The 18,483-nt window shown below is 37.9% G+C and overlaps 1 protein-coding gene across 1 annotated transcript; it reads left to right on the top strand.

Annotated features, from left to right (window-relative positions):
• The first annotated feature begins 10,737 nt into the window (after positions 1-10,737).
• On the top strand, positions 10,738-17,945 carry LOC146328051 (uncharacterized). Its single transcript, XM_084716333.1, has 10 exons — positions 10,738-12,962; positions 13,181-13,273; positions 13,520-13,621; positions 13,756-13,818; positions 13,897-14,010; positions 14,203-14,454; positions 15,078-15,176; positions 15,920-16,009; positions 16,091-16,171; positions 17,447-17,945. Exons 1-6 carry the CDS (start codon positions 10,742-10,744, stop codon positions 14,304-14,306), a joined length of 2,697 nt encoding a protein of 898 aa, XP_084572459.1. The 5' UTR covers positions 10,738-10,741; the 3' UTR covers positions 14,307-14,454; positions 15,078-15,176; positions 15,920-16,009; positions 16,091-16,171; positions 17,447-17,945.
• Positions 17,946-18,483: the final 538 nt, after the last annotated feature.

Here is an 18,483-nt window from a genome sequence, read left to right as displayed (position 1 = left end):
AAGGAGATGTCCAACACGTCTGGATGGTTCAAGATGAACACTCATCACCACAAACACACAGAGATCTGATTTTCTACCAGGTAATAACGAGCAAAATAAAATGAAAGAAATGGATTTGGTGATGATTATATCGGGTCGATGCGCTGATCTGTCACATAGTTTTTTATTAATGTCAAAACAGCATTGCACTGTAATGTGTTTCAAGGATAAAAACAAAGTTGTTAGGTACCCCAGTAAGTCCAGGCAGTAAGTCCTCTGCAGTGGTCATGAGTCTGACTCCCACCTTGCTGTATATCACACACCCCCCATCCCCCACCCGCCTCTCTCCCCCATTCCCTGTCCTCACTTCAGCCATCCTACCAATCAAAGGCTTAAAAGCTACCAAAATACATTTTTAAAAAGCAGGCTGGTATGGTATGGTTATACTGCAGCAGCCTGGTGTCGTTTTCAGGTGGTTTAACCTACTGTGGCCTTCAGGTGCTGCAGGGATTTCTTAAAAGCATTTCATAGATACAGCCCTCAACTCCTGTGTTTTGAAACTCAAACGTTTCAGATAAAACAACTAGTATGTTAGATTTTGGTGCCTTCCATGACGTATTCCAAAGTAACTGTAACTGTAACTGTTTAACTGTAAACATGATGAAACAAATCAGAAAAGAAGTTTCTGGTGCGGCGAGGGAGAACTGTGGAAAAAAAGAAAAGTCACTATCGCTTTTTCTTTCTTTTCCAAAAATGAGCCGGTATCATACCGTTTACATTGTTGTTCCCAGAAGCCTGGCCCCTCCCTTCTGGTGACATCGTGCGCACAAGTGATTATCAGGGAGGAAAGTACAATCAGTGTTTAAGACTCCATAATCACTTAATCTGATTCCGTGACCCCCCACCCCCCCCCCCAAAAAGAAGATAAAACTGTGATAACTTGTAGATTAGATTTTAGTGACATTTTCTGTCCTAACCAGCCTCTTGAGAACGTTCCTACGTATGTGGAACTGAGGAAACCTGACATGAGCAGGAAGCTGTCTTTTCTCTCCTCTTTTGTTCTGTGCTGTTCTTTCGTTCACCTCAGGCTGAGTGCTGCTCCACGTGGCTCATTGCTTTATCTGTCATCTTTTCACCCGCCCATGTGTCACCTGTCACCTGCTTCCACATAACAAACATACCTGCACTTTCATTTCCACGCCTGGAAAACCCACAACTGATTGAGACTGGTGGAGAAAGGGAAGGGGTGTGAATTCTAAGAAACAGAGACAGAAAGCGGGACGACCCAACACGTTCTCATTCCAGCTCCTCTAATACCAACACTGTTTTGTTGTGGCGCTCGTTGTCTCGTAGAGAGCTTTACTCGCTGCATTTAGCTGCATGCTAAGAGAGCTGGCAGTCCTAGGCTGAGAGCTCACTTAGCTGAGGGCTGAGAGAGATTTAGGTCTGTTCCAAAGTGAGCTAACCTGGACTTTAGCCTAGGCAGAGGTCTGCAACCTGTGGCTCTGCACCCCCCCACCCCCCACCCCCCATTTGGGAATCACTGGGATAACCTAAGATGCATATTAATACCAGGTGTCAACAGGATCTATGTTTTACTTATTAACATAAATAAAGATGGCCGCTGCATCTCTTCTTCCTCCCACTGTACAAAAATATCAGTGTGATAAGAACTACCTAAAATGACATAGACCAATTTATTTGACATGCACTTTTATTTCTTTTGTTTTGCAAAGTATCCCATCTGCTAACCAGGAGACAATCAACGTGTTGTTCGCTGTCTCGTCGTCCGTCTTTGTAATGCCTGTGGTTTTACCTCGTGTTGTAGAGCTCCACACTGATGCTAATGCAGCAGTTCTGTCCTGACCTCCAGTGTTCACAGTATTAGGGCGACAAAAGACACAAATAACACAAGAATGAACTGAGCAGATGGTTAATATCTCTGCAGCAGCTTCTTATTCAGATGAACAGAGCTGATAAATCAACTGTAAATGTTACCAGAGAGGAATGCAAACTCTCTGACAGGCTGCCAACTCTACACTCAGCCTGTGTGTGTGTGTGTGTGTGTGTGCGTGTGTGTGTGTGCGTGTGTGTGTGCGTGTGTGTGTGTCTGTGTGAGTGTGTGTGTGAGTGTGGGTGTGTGTGTGTGCGTGTGTGTGTGCGTGTTCTTGTACTTGCTACGTACTGGAGACCGGCATGAGTGTTTAACCAACAAAGTGAAGTCTTTTTTGGGGAGTGAGTACATTTTGGCTGGTCCTCACTTTGATTCCACTTAAATAGCCTCCTAAGGCTATATAGATGCTATTCTCTTGTTTTCTCAAAAGTCCCAACTTGAATGTCAAAATGAGTTTTGGACACCTGAATTTTTACACACTTTTTGCTCACTAGTGCCCCCTAATGCATTAGTCTGGTATTACACCCAAATTATCATCCAATCCAACTTTATTTGTAAAGCACTTTAAAACAACCACAGTGGACCAAAGTGCTGTACAGAAATAAAATACAAGAATAGATTAAAAGACATAAAAAAAACAGCTATACAATTTAAAATATAGAACAATAAACAAATAAAAATAAATATTTATAAATAAATATAAATAAAATAGACAATAAAATAAAAAAAACCAATACATTCAACATCTCACATGGTGTTAAAAGCCAAGGAGAAAAGATGGGTTTTAAGATTGGACTTTCTGGAAAAACTGGTAAGCTCAACAACAGTATCCTAGGGCAATTAAGTGACAAATACTATTTACAACCCTGTCAATTTCCACCTTTTAGAATGTTTACTGCCAATTATCACACATAAAATAAGAAATATTTTGTACTTTTAGCAACCAGTTCTCAGCTGTATACCACAAACATCATAGGGTTCTGTATACTAATCAGTCTTAATCAAAATGAGTACTACCCAATACATCACAGTGAACAATAATCTTTACCTTTGACCTTTAATAAAATAATCTTAAATGTTCTGTGCAGTAATGTAAGTTTTAAAATAATAATAAAATAAAATACAATAAGCAGCACTCTATACATTTTATAGTAAACCTGAGAACAATAATAAACAGTAACAATACTTCATATTCTTAAATCATTTATTAGTGCACAGCTCAGTAAACATTACAGTGTTCTGCATAGAAATCAGAAAACGCAGCTCTCAATATACTTTCACAGTGAGCAATATTATTTATAGTGCTGTCAATAGATTAAAAAAATTAGATTAATTAATTATGATCTGTAATTAATTGATCTAATTAATCTCTTTTTTAATCTCACCTAAAAATTGCTGAGAAGAGCCCTCAACTTGAGGTATTTTCATTTAAATTATTACATTATTGTGACAGATCAAAAGATTGGTCGTTTTTTGGTCGTCACTGTCACGGTGGCTTGTATGAAGGGTCATTGGACGCAGTTTGTAACACCCCTGTTAACCCCTCGTCTTCCACCATGTTTATCGGCCTGCAGTTCTTCACTATCCACTTGGCAATAACATTCGTCAGCCTGTCGGTTGCAGACTTGCTCATACGTGGGTCGTTCTCCTCTAGTTTAGTCTTTTGCTATGGCTCGCTAAATGACCAACGTCTTTGCTGCTAACGTTAGCTGTGGCTGCACTCACGACTGGGTGCTTCGTGTTGATGTCGGAGGCTAAACTTGAGCTGCTTCAGTGGTGAGAAAACTCCTTCTCACAAAGACGGCATATCACTCTACCTTTATCAGTGGAGCCGTCAGGGCGTTTTTGAAAGGTAAATTTCCTATTCATTGGACTGACAACTCTCACATGCTCCTCCATTTTCACGTCTCCTCACCTTGACCTCCCAACTACAATGGGAGCCTATCAGCTTATGCAAAACAAACCCAAACACAACGACAGCCAATCAATGTCCACTTCAGGGTGTGACTGACCATTGTTTAGGTTAGAGATTAAAAATTAGATTAACGCGATTAAAAAACATAACACGCTAAATACGACTGTAATTAATTAATCGCAATTAACGCGATAATTTGACACCCCTAATTATTTACTCTTAATAAGTACCTAGTGCTCAGCTCTGGTCCTTAATTTTATTGTTGTGCACAGTAATCAGTCTTAATCAGAATAAGCATCAGTACATTTTCATAGTGCAATTTCAAAGTTCTCTTTTTTAGAGGCAAAAACACTTCAAAACTGTTTTTTGCGATTTCCATGTTGGCTACTAAACAACCTTAGCTTCAAATGTTGCTAAGTGGTGCATTAATTACATTTTGTGTTGAATAATCACCTTGGGGACCTTCACGTACAGTAAATATAGGCAGGGCTGCTACCTGTCTGCTGCTGCCATCTGATTCTGAACAGTCATCAGGGTCAGAAGTATCGGCTCCTCCACTGGTGCATCTAAAGGTGTGGATTGAAACAGAGTTAATACCTCTTTAACCAATGTTATATTAAAAAAATACAATTTTACAATGTGGCATTAATTGCAGACATTTAACAAAGACACAATTAAAACTGCACAGAATTCAGTTCCATCAGTTTAGTCATTTAGAGAAGATAATTTAATCATTTAATTCACCCAACTATGACAGAACAACAAATAAATAATATTATATGGTATAAGTACAAGTGCATCACTTTTTCCATATCTGTATTTTCACCTGGAGGTTCATGGTTGCTGCTCTGGCTCAACAACACATGATGGTCCCTGACTGCAGTCAGACTGACCCTGGACCTGTCTGTAGCTGTCAGTGCTGTCAGTCTGACATGCACTGACCTACTGACTTCTTATTAATGAAAAAGTTCTGAATGTCTCCTCTCTGTTTCATTGCCTGTCAAACATATCACAAAATATATATATATATATATATATATATATATATATACACAATATATATATATATGTATATATATGTATACATATATATATTTAATTATGCCTAACTTCAATTTAAGTAGTTGAAAAGTAACTGAAATGTTGAATAAATTAACATAGAACAAAAACGTGGATAACCTAATTTAACTGTCTAAAGATAACACAGGCATGTTCACTATTAGCTGTGAAGATGGCATTAATTAGACGAACACATTTTCAGTTTGAGGCACAAGTCTTCAAGCTTCAGACATGAATTTATAGTAGGAATACAGGACCAATTTCTTGCTTTTTATTCCTCAAACCACACATTTTCCATGCAAATGGAGGCAAGTAGATTTTAACAGTAGATTGCACAGGTGTTAGACAAACTTCATGCAATTCAAAAATAATATAGTTTTCTTACCGCAAAGATGCAGAGCTGCTTGTCTTCTCCTCTGGCATCGGCAAACATTTTCAAAGCTTCTTCAAATCCAAACCTAATGAATGGTACCGATCAAAAGATCAAACTAATGTCTTTGGTGCATTCAGTTGCAGTCGGACAACGGAGTTACATTCAGGAGCGTCGGAAATCGGAGTGAATAATGTAAATTTCCAACGAAAATTTGAGGGGGCACACAGGGTGACCAATCAGATCACTGCCATCAGTGTTCTACACCAGTAGAGAGTTGACATTATGAGTAACAAGTGATAGAAACAGCACAAACACACACAATGCTAGCAGAGACACACAGCAGGCCACACACACAGGCCCCATCTTGGATCATCTGTTCATCATGAAAGAGTAAAGGCTGTACTGCTGTGTTGTTGATCAGAGGCATAACCAGAAATGAAATGGATAGTTTTGCCATGTTAACAGAATACATTTAAGTAGTTACATTTATAGCTGAGAAATAAGTTTCCCATTTCTTTATGAACTGAGCTATTTTTAAATGGCTGATCTCATTTTAATTGTGAAATATAATTTCATTGTATAAATACAGTTATATTCCTTAAAGACATGAGAAAAAAACACAATGTCAACTATTTCTACATAATATTATAACAGCAGGTGCATCTTTGCTGGATAAACAACAAACAAATAATTACAAAATTGATACAACTTACTGATGACGGCTCTTTTATGTTAATTCATTGAACTATGAATTTTTGGTCTGGAAATTTTCAGAAAACGTAAAGTACTGATGTATTTTCTTTATATTTATTTAAATTATGTATATTTATATATACTCCCTGACCACTTTATTAGATACACTTGACCATCTGGTGACTGTGAGGCAACAAGGCTCCTGAACAACACTTCAGCTAGAAGGGCTGAGGTCTGATTTTCTTTGATTCTTAGACTTAATTAAATATTATATTCTTTATTGTTATTACTGTATTTTTATTTATTGATTTATTATGAGCTAAGAGAGTGCTGGGGCAAACTGTACTTCATTGCCTATGGTACACTGTACTTTATGCTCATGACAATAAACTTGAACTTGAACATTGGAGTACGGTGAACTTATTGTCACCTTCTAGAAACCAGTTTGAGATTAATTTGTGATGAGGCACATTATCCAACTGGAAGTAGCCATCAGAAGATGGGTACACTGTGGTCATAAAGGCATGGACATGGTCAGCAACACTCAGGTAGATGGTTGTGTGTGAAAATCCAAATAGATCAGCAGTTTCTGAAATACTCAGACCAGCCGGTGTGGCATGTTCAAACTCCTTTATTCTCTATTCTGATTCTGTTTTAACTTAATAGTTCATAGAATTATCATTAATTCATTTGACTTTATCTAGTTTTAGGACTTGCATGAAAAACTGTTCATGATTTAAGTCGACTTTCTTTAGAGAGACAGAAAACTGAAAGGGTTGACAAGATGCGCCGGCGAGGGGGCAGTCAGCCTGGGCCCACCATTCAGGGAGCCCTCTGGAAGGCCCACCTTGTTTTTGGACCCTGCATGCTTGACATAAATGCTGGCTATCTGTTTGTTGTTGCTTTTGTCTGTTATTTTGTTACAGTGTCAGTTATTTTATCCAAGACCACCAAGTCTGTTGGTGCAGTGTGTGTGTATGGTTATGGCTGTGTGGTTGTATGAATATAAGAATGAGGCGCAAATCATAGAGCATGAAAAAAAATCCTTGACAAAAGAGAAACACTCATCATATAGGTATATTAACTCAGACCGGGTTCAGGTTTACATTAAACCTTTTAAAAGAACACAGTAATTTTACATATTTAATACAGCGTGTAGCTGTGTGCTCTCTGACCAAAAACTCTTCATCAGAGCTGTTGCTGTGCTGTTAGTTTCACCAAGCTCACTGTCCTCAGACTCGGTGTCAGTCAGAGTCAAACCAACATCATCCTCTGTTCCATCCAGAGGAAAGACAACAAAGTTAGTGAATCTTTTATTCTTCTGATCTGTGCTCATACTGTGTGCATCTGTACATTGTGCTTCAACATCTGCTGTTGTCGGTTTGGTCAGTTTGGTCTGTAAAAACTGAAAACACATCAAATCAGCAACCACCAATGAACCTGCCTGTTTCTTTTCCATACAGCATATAGCAGTAGCAGATCATCAATTGTCTATTTGCTTTCATTAGCTGCAGACACAGCTGGAGCACATGCATGCAGGCTTCACACAGTTGTTTATAGGACATTAAACTTCATAAGTGTAGACAGCCTTTTACCACCCACTATTCAAAGATAAAAGTCACTTATACACCTGTTTTTATGCTTGGTAAATAAATAAATAAATAAATATGTTGCCTTCATTTTCTCAAGATAAGAAGATAATTTATTTTTTTATTTAATTTATTAACTCCAGTCAGCCAAACCAGTTAGAATCTGCAACAGCAGCTATTTCAGCCTGATGCAGCCTTCTCTTGCTCCTCTGACAAGTTTGTTCTGTTTTCTCATAATAACAAAATCTCAAAAGATAAGATCTGGCAGTCAAAGGGTTAAAATCCTGAATATGATGATGGAGATAATTTTATGATCAAGACTGAATGTGGAAAAAAAATAAATTCATATTATATTTTTATTAATATTTATGAATATACACAAAATGTCTTGTTTTAATTAAGTTTACTTTATCTAGTTGTAGGAATTGTGTGAAAATATGTTCATGTTTTAGGGTCAACCTTCTTCAGAAAGGCAGTACTGAAAGGGTTAACAAAGTTTTAGAGTGGTCCTGGAGAAGCAGAAGCAGAACTGACACCGCAGCTAATTAACGACCCATCAACAGCAGCCAATCAGAGCTCTCCATGCGCGAGGTGAGAAGTTCACCAGCGGAGAGTGTAGCTGCGTGTTCACCTGCTAGTTGAGAGACACGGATGAAGAGATTTGAAAGACGTTTGGACATTTTGAGGATTCACCACAAGAAATGTGAAGCGAGGCATGCAGCATGCGCCATAACTCAGGTAAGAAATGTTATTTTATTTTCACCTACTGTCATTAATGATAAATGCTGCTAGCTAAAGCTCTGCTGAAAACAGAGATAATTGGAAATGTGGCTGACGCCATTTTAGTTTTATCACTCCAACTTTACTAACAGTTGCGGACGGCAGAAACACAGACATTCAGAGACAACGCAAACGTGATTAGAAAGTTGTAAATGCAAATCACATGTCTAAAACAGTGTAAAATATTGAAATCTAAATTTTAGATCTTAACAAGACTTAAAAACATTAAGGTATTGTGAACAAGGTCTAAAATACGTTTAAACAGTATTTATGTTTATGTTCATGTAACGCATGTGTCAAACTCAATTATAGACGGGATAATTTCATGTGTTTATTATGAACAGCACTCCCACCACTCATACTACAAATCCCACAATGCACTGCGACAGCTGCTGCGCACCTCGAGAAATAAATCAGCTCGCAGTCGTGAAGACGCGAGCTTCTGTCAAACGACAATGTAAACAGTTTGTCTGTTTAGGCAACTGACTCAGTGCAAAGAAACACAAGTATATGAGGAGGGAGATGAGCTGCAGCTCCACCTGAAACCAGGTAAAAATAAAAATAAGACTGACCCACAGCAGAGAGAGAGAGAGAGAGAGAGAGAATATGGACAGATGTGTCGACTTGATATAAAAAACTTTTTATGATCATGAATCATAATATTAATGTACACTTATGTGGTGCGAGATTTTCTTTACTCCAAATCTGATTTGTGTACTTTTAAATACTTAATTGCTGCTTTATTGTAAGTGATGATGAAGAGTCCAGACTCTGTCTCTCCTCTTCATCTCCTCAGTGTTTGTCAGTGTGCAGTTTAACCTTTTCATAAAACACAGCTGGTTCTGTGGTTTACATTTTAAATCTGAAGCCTGAAGTGAATCATAGAAGCTACAGTTGACTTTTCTGTTGAAGTTCTCAGTGCGTTTTGGCCTTAATGTTAAATTGAGCAGGTCAATATGTTCATCTGTACCTGATGCACTGATGGGTTTGTAATATTATTATATGAACATATTTTTATGCCAAATGCAGAGTCATTGAGGGGTTGCATGATTAAAGTGTGCGATATCTTGTGTGCAGACAAAAAGCATTTTCAAATGTAACCCCCACCTGGATATGTGAGGTGAACTAGTCTGAGCTGAAATATTCTCGTTTTCCTTTGTTATTGTTGAAGAAAAAAATTAAATCTTATTTATTTTATTGAGGAAAAAATTGTTGCAGTCTGGCTGTTCAAATTCATATTTCTGATTAAAACAGTTTTAGACAGTTTAATAAATGTTAATCCTGTTTGGCCCGCGACTTAGACTGTGTTTTAAATTTTGGCCCTTTCTGTGATAGAGTTTGATTGACACCCCTGCATTAAGGTATTGTTTACTAGGTCTAAAATAGGTTTAAACAGTATTTAATTATGTCCATGTAACATTACTTAATGCTCATTGAAATGCTGCAGCTACAAAATGTGTTTTTTTTTTTCATGAACGTTTTGGAAGCTCAGTTTGTGTTGGTTCCATGTTGTCACTCTTTCTTTCACTGGACCAAATATTTTGTGCTATAGTACTGCTACAGATGACACTATCATGCAACTGATATTTCATATTGTGCTTTTCTGATTGTATTTCCTTTGTGCTTTGTTGCCTGTACATATATAGGTCTTAAATATTTCTTCATATTGATCTTAAAAGGGAATTAAAAAGTCTTCTTGGTGATGCCCGCATAAACTGTGTTAACAGAAAAAATGCTCTCCTGGTGCACGGTGACAAATCTGCATTCATGCATTCAGTCCATGGTGCTACACATTTAACAGTTGATTCCATTTTCATTCCACATTGCTTAAGTCATAGTACCTTATCAATATAACCACTGGGCCAACAATCAAGAATCTGATGTAGTAATGAACAAAATGAACCAATCTGATGCAAAATTATTTTACTTAAAACTGTATTCTAGTTCACTAATACTTTGACCTGCTGTCTACTTCATACCATGTGTAAATAATGGAAAATATCTAAATACAATTACAAACTACTATACTATGAAGTCCTGTAAGCAGTCATTTAATGATTGTTTAATTTAATGACAATATTATGATTATTGTAAAAACAAATATCACAGCTAGTCAGTAACACTGTAGGCTGATTTAATTGATCTCTTGGTTTATGTTCACACCAGAAGAGATTCACTTAAATCACTCCTACACTGTGTTCATCCAGCTATGCTTACATGAGTGACAGGCAGCGGCTGCCTTAACTGGGCATTTATAAGGTGTTGATGTTGAAGCAGTAATTTACATGATGATCTCACAAAAATCAGAGACTGAACACCAGTATTGAAACATAATAATGTGAAACTGTGTGTTAGTTTTTACTGTTTTAAAGGCAAAAAAAGGCTGTGGGTCATTTATATTAATCCCTGTGAGTGAATAACATGTTTTTTTCCCTCTTTCTGTCCATCTGTTCTCCAAGATGGACTTGTCTATTGAGATGGAGTCAAGTTCCCTCAGTGGATCCATCAGTGACCAGCCTGCCTCAACACGTGACCATGATGGGCTCCTTGTAGACGAGCGTTGTCAGTCTGTGTTTGCTGCACTGGACTCATCAACCACTGATCATGGGATCCCCCCTCTGAAAGCTGAAACTTCAAAGTCAGAGCCGTCCAAAAAGTTGCTGTTATCCTTCCAGGATGGATCTGACAAAAAACACTCACCCTCATCAGATGCACATGATGAAGATGGAGACTTATTCAGCAACAGTGGATCTGGTGAAGAATACCAGCCCTCATCAACACCATCAAGCAGTGACAATGAGGCACTTTCAGAGAACGAGAAGCAGTCATCCAGGCACAGAATCCCAGAGAAAGATCACTGTTGCCTGTCATCCAGTGAACATGAGGAACTAGAAGCTGTGGACCAAAGGACCAGAGGCAAGTCACCTCATCCACCTGACAGATTGAAAGGAGGAAAGAAGCAGCAAGGTGGTGACAACAGGCAAAAAGTTACTGTTAACACAAGCCAAAAGAAAGGTGGGAGGACTCAGGGCAAAGCCCAATACTGTGTATATTGTGGAAAGTCAAATGTGAAGATCGCAAGACATTTACAAAGAAAACATGAGGATGAAGCTGATGTTGCCCAGGCCTTTAGTTTTCCAGTTGGATCCAAAGAAAGGAAGGTGCTGCTGGAAGCCCTTCGCAATAAGGGTAACTGGCAACATAACCTGAAGGTCTTGGAAGAAGGCACTGGGGAGATTGTGACTTGGAAACGGCCCTCTGAGAAGGCATCTGTGAATGACTATCTACCCTGCCTGCACTGTTACGCCATGTTCAAGAGGACTGAACTCTGGCGACATCAGAAAGCATGTAGAGTTAGAAAAGTGGACACACAGAGCGGCAAAAGAGGAAGAATCCAAAAAGCTTCATCACAACTCCTTCCAATCAGGGAGTCCGCAGATGGAATCCAAAATCTCATTCATACCATGTTGCAAGATAAGGTAACCTCTCAGATCAGAAGTGACTCGATGATATGCAAATATGGAGATACATTATTTGCACGAAAGGGACGTGAACAGTCTCAACACAGATACATCGCCCAAAAAATGAGGGAACTGGGGCGGTTTGTGTTGGCTGCAAAGGAAATTGACAAGAGTGTCAAAGGTCTGAAAGATCTGTGTGATCCAACAAAATTTGACTTGACAGTAAAAGCAGCCAGAAGAGTGTCGAATTATAGCACAAGCACCACCGAATATGGAAAGCCATCCACTGCAGTTAAAATTGGATTTTCTCTGAAAGGGGCAACAGAGGCCTGGATTGGACATTGTTTGATGACGTCAGATGTTTTAGGTGAAAAGAAAGCCAAGAAGTTTAAGGAGCTGTTGGAAAGCTCTTGGTCCAGTTATGTGTCAACAAATGCTCACAGTACAATGGAACAACGGCGATGGCACAAAGAAGACTGTGTGCCTTTGACTGAGGATGTTATTACTCTGCAGAACTATTTGAGGAAGATTGAGGATGAGTCAAAGGCGGAGTTGAAGAAGTGTGTGAGCGTCACGGCATACAAAAGGCTATGTGAGAGCCTTCTTGCACAGATCATTGTCTTCAACAAGAAGAGGGAAGGAGAGGCATCACGGCTGACCTTAGAGACTTATCTAAACGCAGATACTGGCCCGGTGAATAAAGACATTTATGATACATTATCACCCGTGGAAAAACAAATGAGCCACAGGCTGACACGGATTGTGACACGTGGGAAGAGAGGTCGAAAAGTGCCTGTTCTGCTTCTTGAGCGCACAAGAGCCTCTCTTGATTTCCTGATCAAAAAAAGGACTGACGTTGGCATACTTGATAACAACCCATATCTGTTTGCTAGGATTGGGACAACAACTAACATCCGTGGGTGTGATTGCCTCCGGAAATATGCTGTAGAGAGCAAGGCAAGCAACCCAGAACTCCTGAGATCGACAAAACTCAGAAAGCATGTTGCTACTTTATGCCAGCTTCTCGACCTTGATCATCAAGAACTGGAACAAGTAGCCCGTTTTATGGGTCATGACATAAGAGTCCACTGTGAATATTATCGCCAAACGGACAAAACCTTTCAGGTGGCCAAGATTGGAAAACTTCTGTTCGCAATGGAGCAAGGAGCAGAATCTCTAAAAGGGAAGAGCCTGAAGACACTGGACTCTGTAGTCTTTGGTATGTTGATAGAAGTTTTTATTGTACTTTTATTTTTCTAGTCATTATTGGTATTTGAGTACAGTTAGTAACTAAAACAAACCACACTAAATTTTTCATAGCAAATTTCCTATGAGGAATACACAAAGTGGTGTATTGAAGCATCTATGAACTTGTTAATTCTGACTTATAATGCAGTGTTAAAAGCCTTCTAATTTTCCCTGTGAACATTTTCATAGATGAAAGACATGAACCCTCTGCAACCACAGGCTCAAGAAGAGGCAAAGAGGGACAGACATCGAATGCAGACAGACCAGTGGAAGTTAATGATGGTAAGTAATATGTGTGATCATATTTACACAAGAAATTCCATATTAGTGCATTTAAGCTCACACTTAAAATTGAAAAGTTTTTAAATCTCTATACTCAGGAAATTCATTTTAAAACGCTTAAGGCTCAACTTACTGTTTTTAATTGTAAGACTAAAACAAATTATGTAAGAGGTTATCTTGATTAAAAGGTAACCTTCCTAAACAATGAGTGCAGTTTTTTCAGCTCAAGTTATGCTTTCTTATCAGATGGAGATCTGGATCACCTGTCCACCACAAGCTCACCTGTTGAGAGACAGAAGAAGACTGTTACTAAAAGAAGGAATGGTGCTTGGAGTGAAAGTGATGTGGGTAAGTCAATTACCAACACAAGAAATGTTCTCAGTCTGAGTTCAGTACTGTTTCACTGTGCAAGTGTCATCTTTCTTAGACGATATACACGGAGATATTAGTGTTTTCACTTGACTAAAAATATTTTTTCATAGATGAAGAGGAGCAACCACAGACCCCCGAAAGGCCCCCTGTTGATTGGAGTGATGATGAAGGGGGTGAGTCCAGTTCAGTACTCTTTCACTGTGCTAGTGTAAATGTGTAAATACACTTTACTAAAACATTTGTTTTTTCAGATGGAGAGGAGCAACACTCGATCACAAGAAAATCCCCTGCTGACAGGCGAAAGAAGGGTGCAACTACTAAACATGATGACTATGATGCCGATGAGGAAAGTGAACGTGATGTGGGTAAGTCCAGGTGTTAATATGAATGTTCTCAGTCTGCGTTCAGTTGCAGATATCAGTCCTTTCACACTACTAAAATTATTCTTTTATGGAAGAAGAGAAGTATCCACAAAATCTCAGACTTGAACTAAAATGAAAAATCATATGTTCTGAACCGAAGACTACTGTTTGAGTCCATTGATGTTTTTTTGTCAGATGGAAAGGAGCAGCCCATGATGAACACTGCACCCCCTGTTAAGAGGCGAAAAGAGACCTCAACTAAAGAAAAACATGCTGAAGTTTCAGGTGAGTCCAGGTGACATAAACAAGTGAAGTGTTCTGAATCTGACTCTTCAGTACTTTAACTGTATTAATATCCATTTTCAGATGAAGAGGAACAAAGTGTCACTTCCACAAAATCCTCTGCCAAGAAGGGGAAGAAAACTGCATCTCAAAGAGGGAATACAGGTAAATTTTCTGAAGACAGTACAGTTGCCACTTGCTGACAATGCAGAAGTCACTAGGACTGGATGACTGCATCAGAGGTATTATGAGTTGTGGTACAGGTTCATTTCATTAGTGTTGTTACATGATTGGTAGGATGTTTGTTGTATTTTACGGTGGGGTTTATTTATGTTGACTGAACATCAGTGGTAGTCCTTTTACTTAAGTCAAAGTATTAATAACATGCTATAAAAATTCTGTTACAAGTCCTTTATTGGAAATATTTAATGTATAATCAGGAAAAGGTGTAAAAGTTGACCATACAGAAAAACAAAATCCTCACATTTGTGACATTTGATCCATAAAATGTTGATGTATTAACAATGACTTAATGATTTACTAAAATGGGTGCCAGTTAATTTTTTGCCAACCGAATAGTTAAGTGTGAAGCCGTACTAACATTTATGAACTGTTAGATTATTTATCACAAAAAATGAGTCTTCATATGTTTCATGTGCAAAATCTCAGTTTGCAAAGTAACTAATAAGTAGGCATAATTAATAAAATGCACTTTAAAAATTAAAATATTCGATTGCAGATATCAGTCCTTTCACACTACTAAAACTTTTTTTTATATATACGTATAGAAGAAGACCACAGACAGACCACCAGAAGACCTCCAGCTAAGAGGCAAAAGACTGCAACAAAACATGACCACGATGATGATTGGAGTGATGATGAGAGGGGTAAGTCTAGACATTGAGAAAACTGCACTATTAACAGGTGTTAAGCCATTCACATTGAAAAGGTGTGAAAAAAACACTCTGTCACTTCAGATAACTGACATGCTGGCCTGGGTAACAGCTACATTGCACTGATTCTTAAGAAACGGGACAAAACATGTCCAGCAGTTGTACCTGCTAGTAGGTTTAAAAATGAAAATATTTTCAAGTCCAGATGTTATTAGGTATTAATAATAGAATGTTTTCAACACAATTATTACATTCAGTGTCATTTAATCATTATTTTATCGAAACTGTGACACGTACTGTCTTCCCACTGCATCTAAAACTGTGGCCACAGAGGAGAGTTCATTCATTCATGTGCAATAAAATGGATTAAAATGTTGTTGTTTTTTAATTATTAAAAAGGTCTAGTTTCATCAAAAACATTTTTATCATACCTAAAATGAGATCAAATTTTTTTTTTTTATTAAATATTTTTTATAAAAGATTTAATTGAACAAGCAGCGATACAGGCCGATAGAAGTTCCCACTGCTTTACTATTGTAGCCTATAATACATCGGCTTTGCATTGCATCTACTGTAGTACTGTGGTCTTGCATCCACAGGCCACATAGCAAGCTGCTGAGTGTGACAATAAAAATGGCGGAAGTATCCACAAAATCTCAGACTTGAACTAAAATGAAAAATCATATGTTCTGAACCGAAGACTACTGTTTGAGTCCATTGATGTGTTTTTTTGTCAGATGGAAAGGAGCAGCCCATGATGAACACTGCACCCCCTGTTAAGAGGCGAAAAGAGACCTCAACTAAACAAAAACATGCTGAAGTTTCAGGTGAGTCCAGGTGACATAAACAAGTGAAGTGTTCTGAATCTGACTCTTCAGTATTTTAACTGTATTAATATCCATTTTCAGATGAAGAGGAACAAAGTGTCACTTCCACAAAATCCTCTGCCAAGAAGGGAAAGAAAACTGCATCTCAAAGAGGGAATACAGGTAAATTTTCTGAAGACAGTACAGTTGCCACTTGCTGACAGCGCAGAAGTCACTAGGACGGGATGACTGCATCAGAGGTATTATGAGTTGTGGTACAGGTTCATTTCATTAGTGTTGTTACATGATTGGTAGGATGTTTGTTGTATTTTACGGTGGGGTTTATTTATGTTGACTGAACATCAGTGGTAGTCCTTTTACTTAAGTCAAAGTATTAATAACATGCTATAAAAATTCTGTTACAGGATGATGTCTTTGATGTATTAACAATGACTTAATGATTTACTAGAATGGGTGCCAGTTAATTTTCTGCCAACAGAATAGTTTACTGTCAAGCTGTAGTAACATTTATGAACTGTTACTTATAACTAAAAGTGATTAATATGTCTTCATATATTTCATGTGCAAAATCTCAGTTTGCAAAGTAACCAATAAGTAGGCATAGTTAATAAAACACACTTAAAAATTACAGTATTCATGTCTTAGATGAAGTTGAGTTTAGGTAAGAATGGTCTTGTTTGAATAACAAAGACATATTATTCAGAAATAAAATGAATTGCATCTACGTTACTGCTGTGACAGTCTGTTGTATAAATACTGAAATCTTGTGTACTTCATGTACTACAAGGATTCAGAAAATATCAAAAAGTCACAGTAAGACGAATTCTGAAAAGGACTGCAGGCCTTCTAGTCCATGACTTCACATCCAGTGATGCGAAGGGAAAGTAGCTCTGAGATTTACTTATGAAATAGTGAATATCTTGGTGGCAGGTCAAAGTCATGACATACAGTCCACAGAAAATCACTGCAATCCATCTTCTATCCTGACAGTAAAACAAATACACAAGGAGCATTCTTAACAATATCTGTTTTGTCAGTTCTTTTCAATTATCAGATCATTAATTGTAACTGTATATTACACATTTTGTTCAGTCAGCAGATCATACCTGTTTCACAGTGAGTTCAGGTGAAGGAGGGAGCATTGGTGCTGTCATGTTTGATTTCTTGGTAGATTAGCTGCTTTGATGGATGACATCAGACCATTTCCTGGCTAGAGTTGATCATTTTGGTCTGGCACTAGTGCAAAGGCTTTAAAAGAAATCAGTAGGGAAGTCTCCACAGCTGATGCAGTGGTGTTAGGACACATCCAGGGGAGTTTGTCAGCCATGCTTGTGACAGGATGTTCTGAATTTATCATTGTTTGAATAAAAATCTGTCTTGTCTGTTAGCATCTGTTACTGTCCAGTTATATGGAACCTTTATTTTCTGATTTTATAGATGCAAAAATACAAGTTAAGAGACCCTGGACTGACCAAGAGAAGAATGCAGTCCAGCGAGGGATGGCAAAATTCATTGCGCTGAAGAAGGTGCCAGGAAAGAATGACTGTCTGCGATGCATTGGGAAAGAATCTCCAGTCCTTTGCACTCGAACATGGAAGGATATTAAGTATTTTGTTTATAATGAAATAGTTAAAATCAAGAGAAAGCTTCATTTTTAAAGAGTAGTGATTAAGGTAATCTTGCCTTATTTTGTATTGCTGTATTTTGAGATGCAAACAAAACCAGAGATACAAGGACGAGAAAGGTCTGGGGTTTTTTGTTTTTTTTTTCTCTTGTTGTTTTTTTCATAGCTCCACACCTGTTAAAGGAACACTGGGTGGTCCTGTTCTGAGGGGGAGCTGGCAACAGCAGTTTGTTTGAAGCTGTGTGTTTTAGTAGTCTTATTTAATGTCTGTTCAGCTTATAGCTGTGATGTGGTTTTGTGCTGTTTGTGCAGTTTGTTGTTGGTGTATGTTTTATCATACAAGTATTCACAAATACTGTTTTTATTAAAATATTTCAGAAATACAAATGAATTACTGTATGAAGATGGAATATGTTGTGTGGGGCTCTACTGTAGTCTGATGTCTAAAAGAATTCCTATTTCCCAGTTTGCCAATTACCTGGTAGATGTTTGATAATACAATATCAGAAATACCCTTAGATGAGATGACCAATTTGGCATTTTAATGCCAATTAGATAAGATAAAATTACCCTTCTAATGACCATTTTTAGAAGTACACAATTAATTACAGGTCATATTAATTCATATTTGATGATGAATAAGACATCTTTGTTGGCCACTGAATAGGAAAGGGGTATTTATGAGATATTCTAGGTGAAAAATATAAAATTATTATTATTATATAAAATTATGTATTATTAACATCAACAGTAGCAGTGATATACTTTGGGTTAATGAAAACACAAACCGGACTTCACTCCGGTGGTTAAAAACTTTTTCCTGAAACTTCGTTTTTCACAAAATCTGAGT

The sequence above is a fragment of the Lutjanus erythropterus genome, chromosome 4, assembly GCF_056507025.1.
Source record: "Lutjanus erythropterus isolate fLutEry1 chromosome 4, fLutEry1.hap2, whole genome shotgun sequence".
In the NCBI taxonomy this organism is placed as follows: domain Eukaryota; kingdom Metazoa; phylum Chordata; class Actinopteri; order Lutjaniformes; family Lutjanidae; genus Lutjanus; species Lutjanus erythropterus.
This window is presented reverse-complemented; position numbering and strand designations above follow the sequence as displayed.

Coding starts and splice junctions, on each gene's coding strand:
- LOC146328051 (XM_084716333.1), top strand. CDS start 10,742: ATGGACTTGTCTATTGAGATGGAGTCAAGTTCCCTCAGTGGATCCATC. Junction 13,622..13,755: donor TTGGAGTGAAAGTGATGTGG/GTAAGTCAATTA, acceptor ATTTTTTCATAG/ATGAAGAGGAGCAACCACAG. Junction 14,011..14,202: donor GGAAAGTGAACGTGATGTGG/GTAAGTCCAGGT, acceptor TTTTTTTGTCAG/ATGGAAAGGAGCAGCCCATG.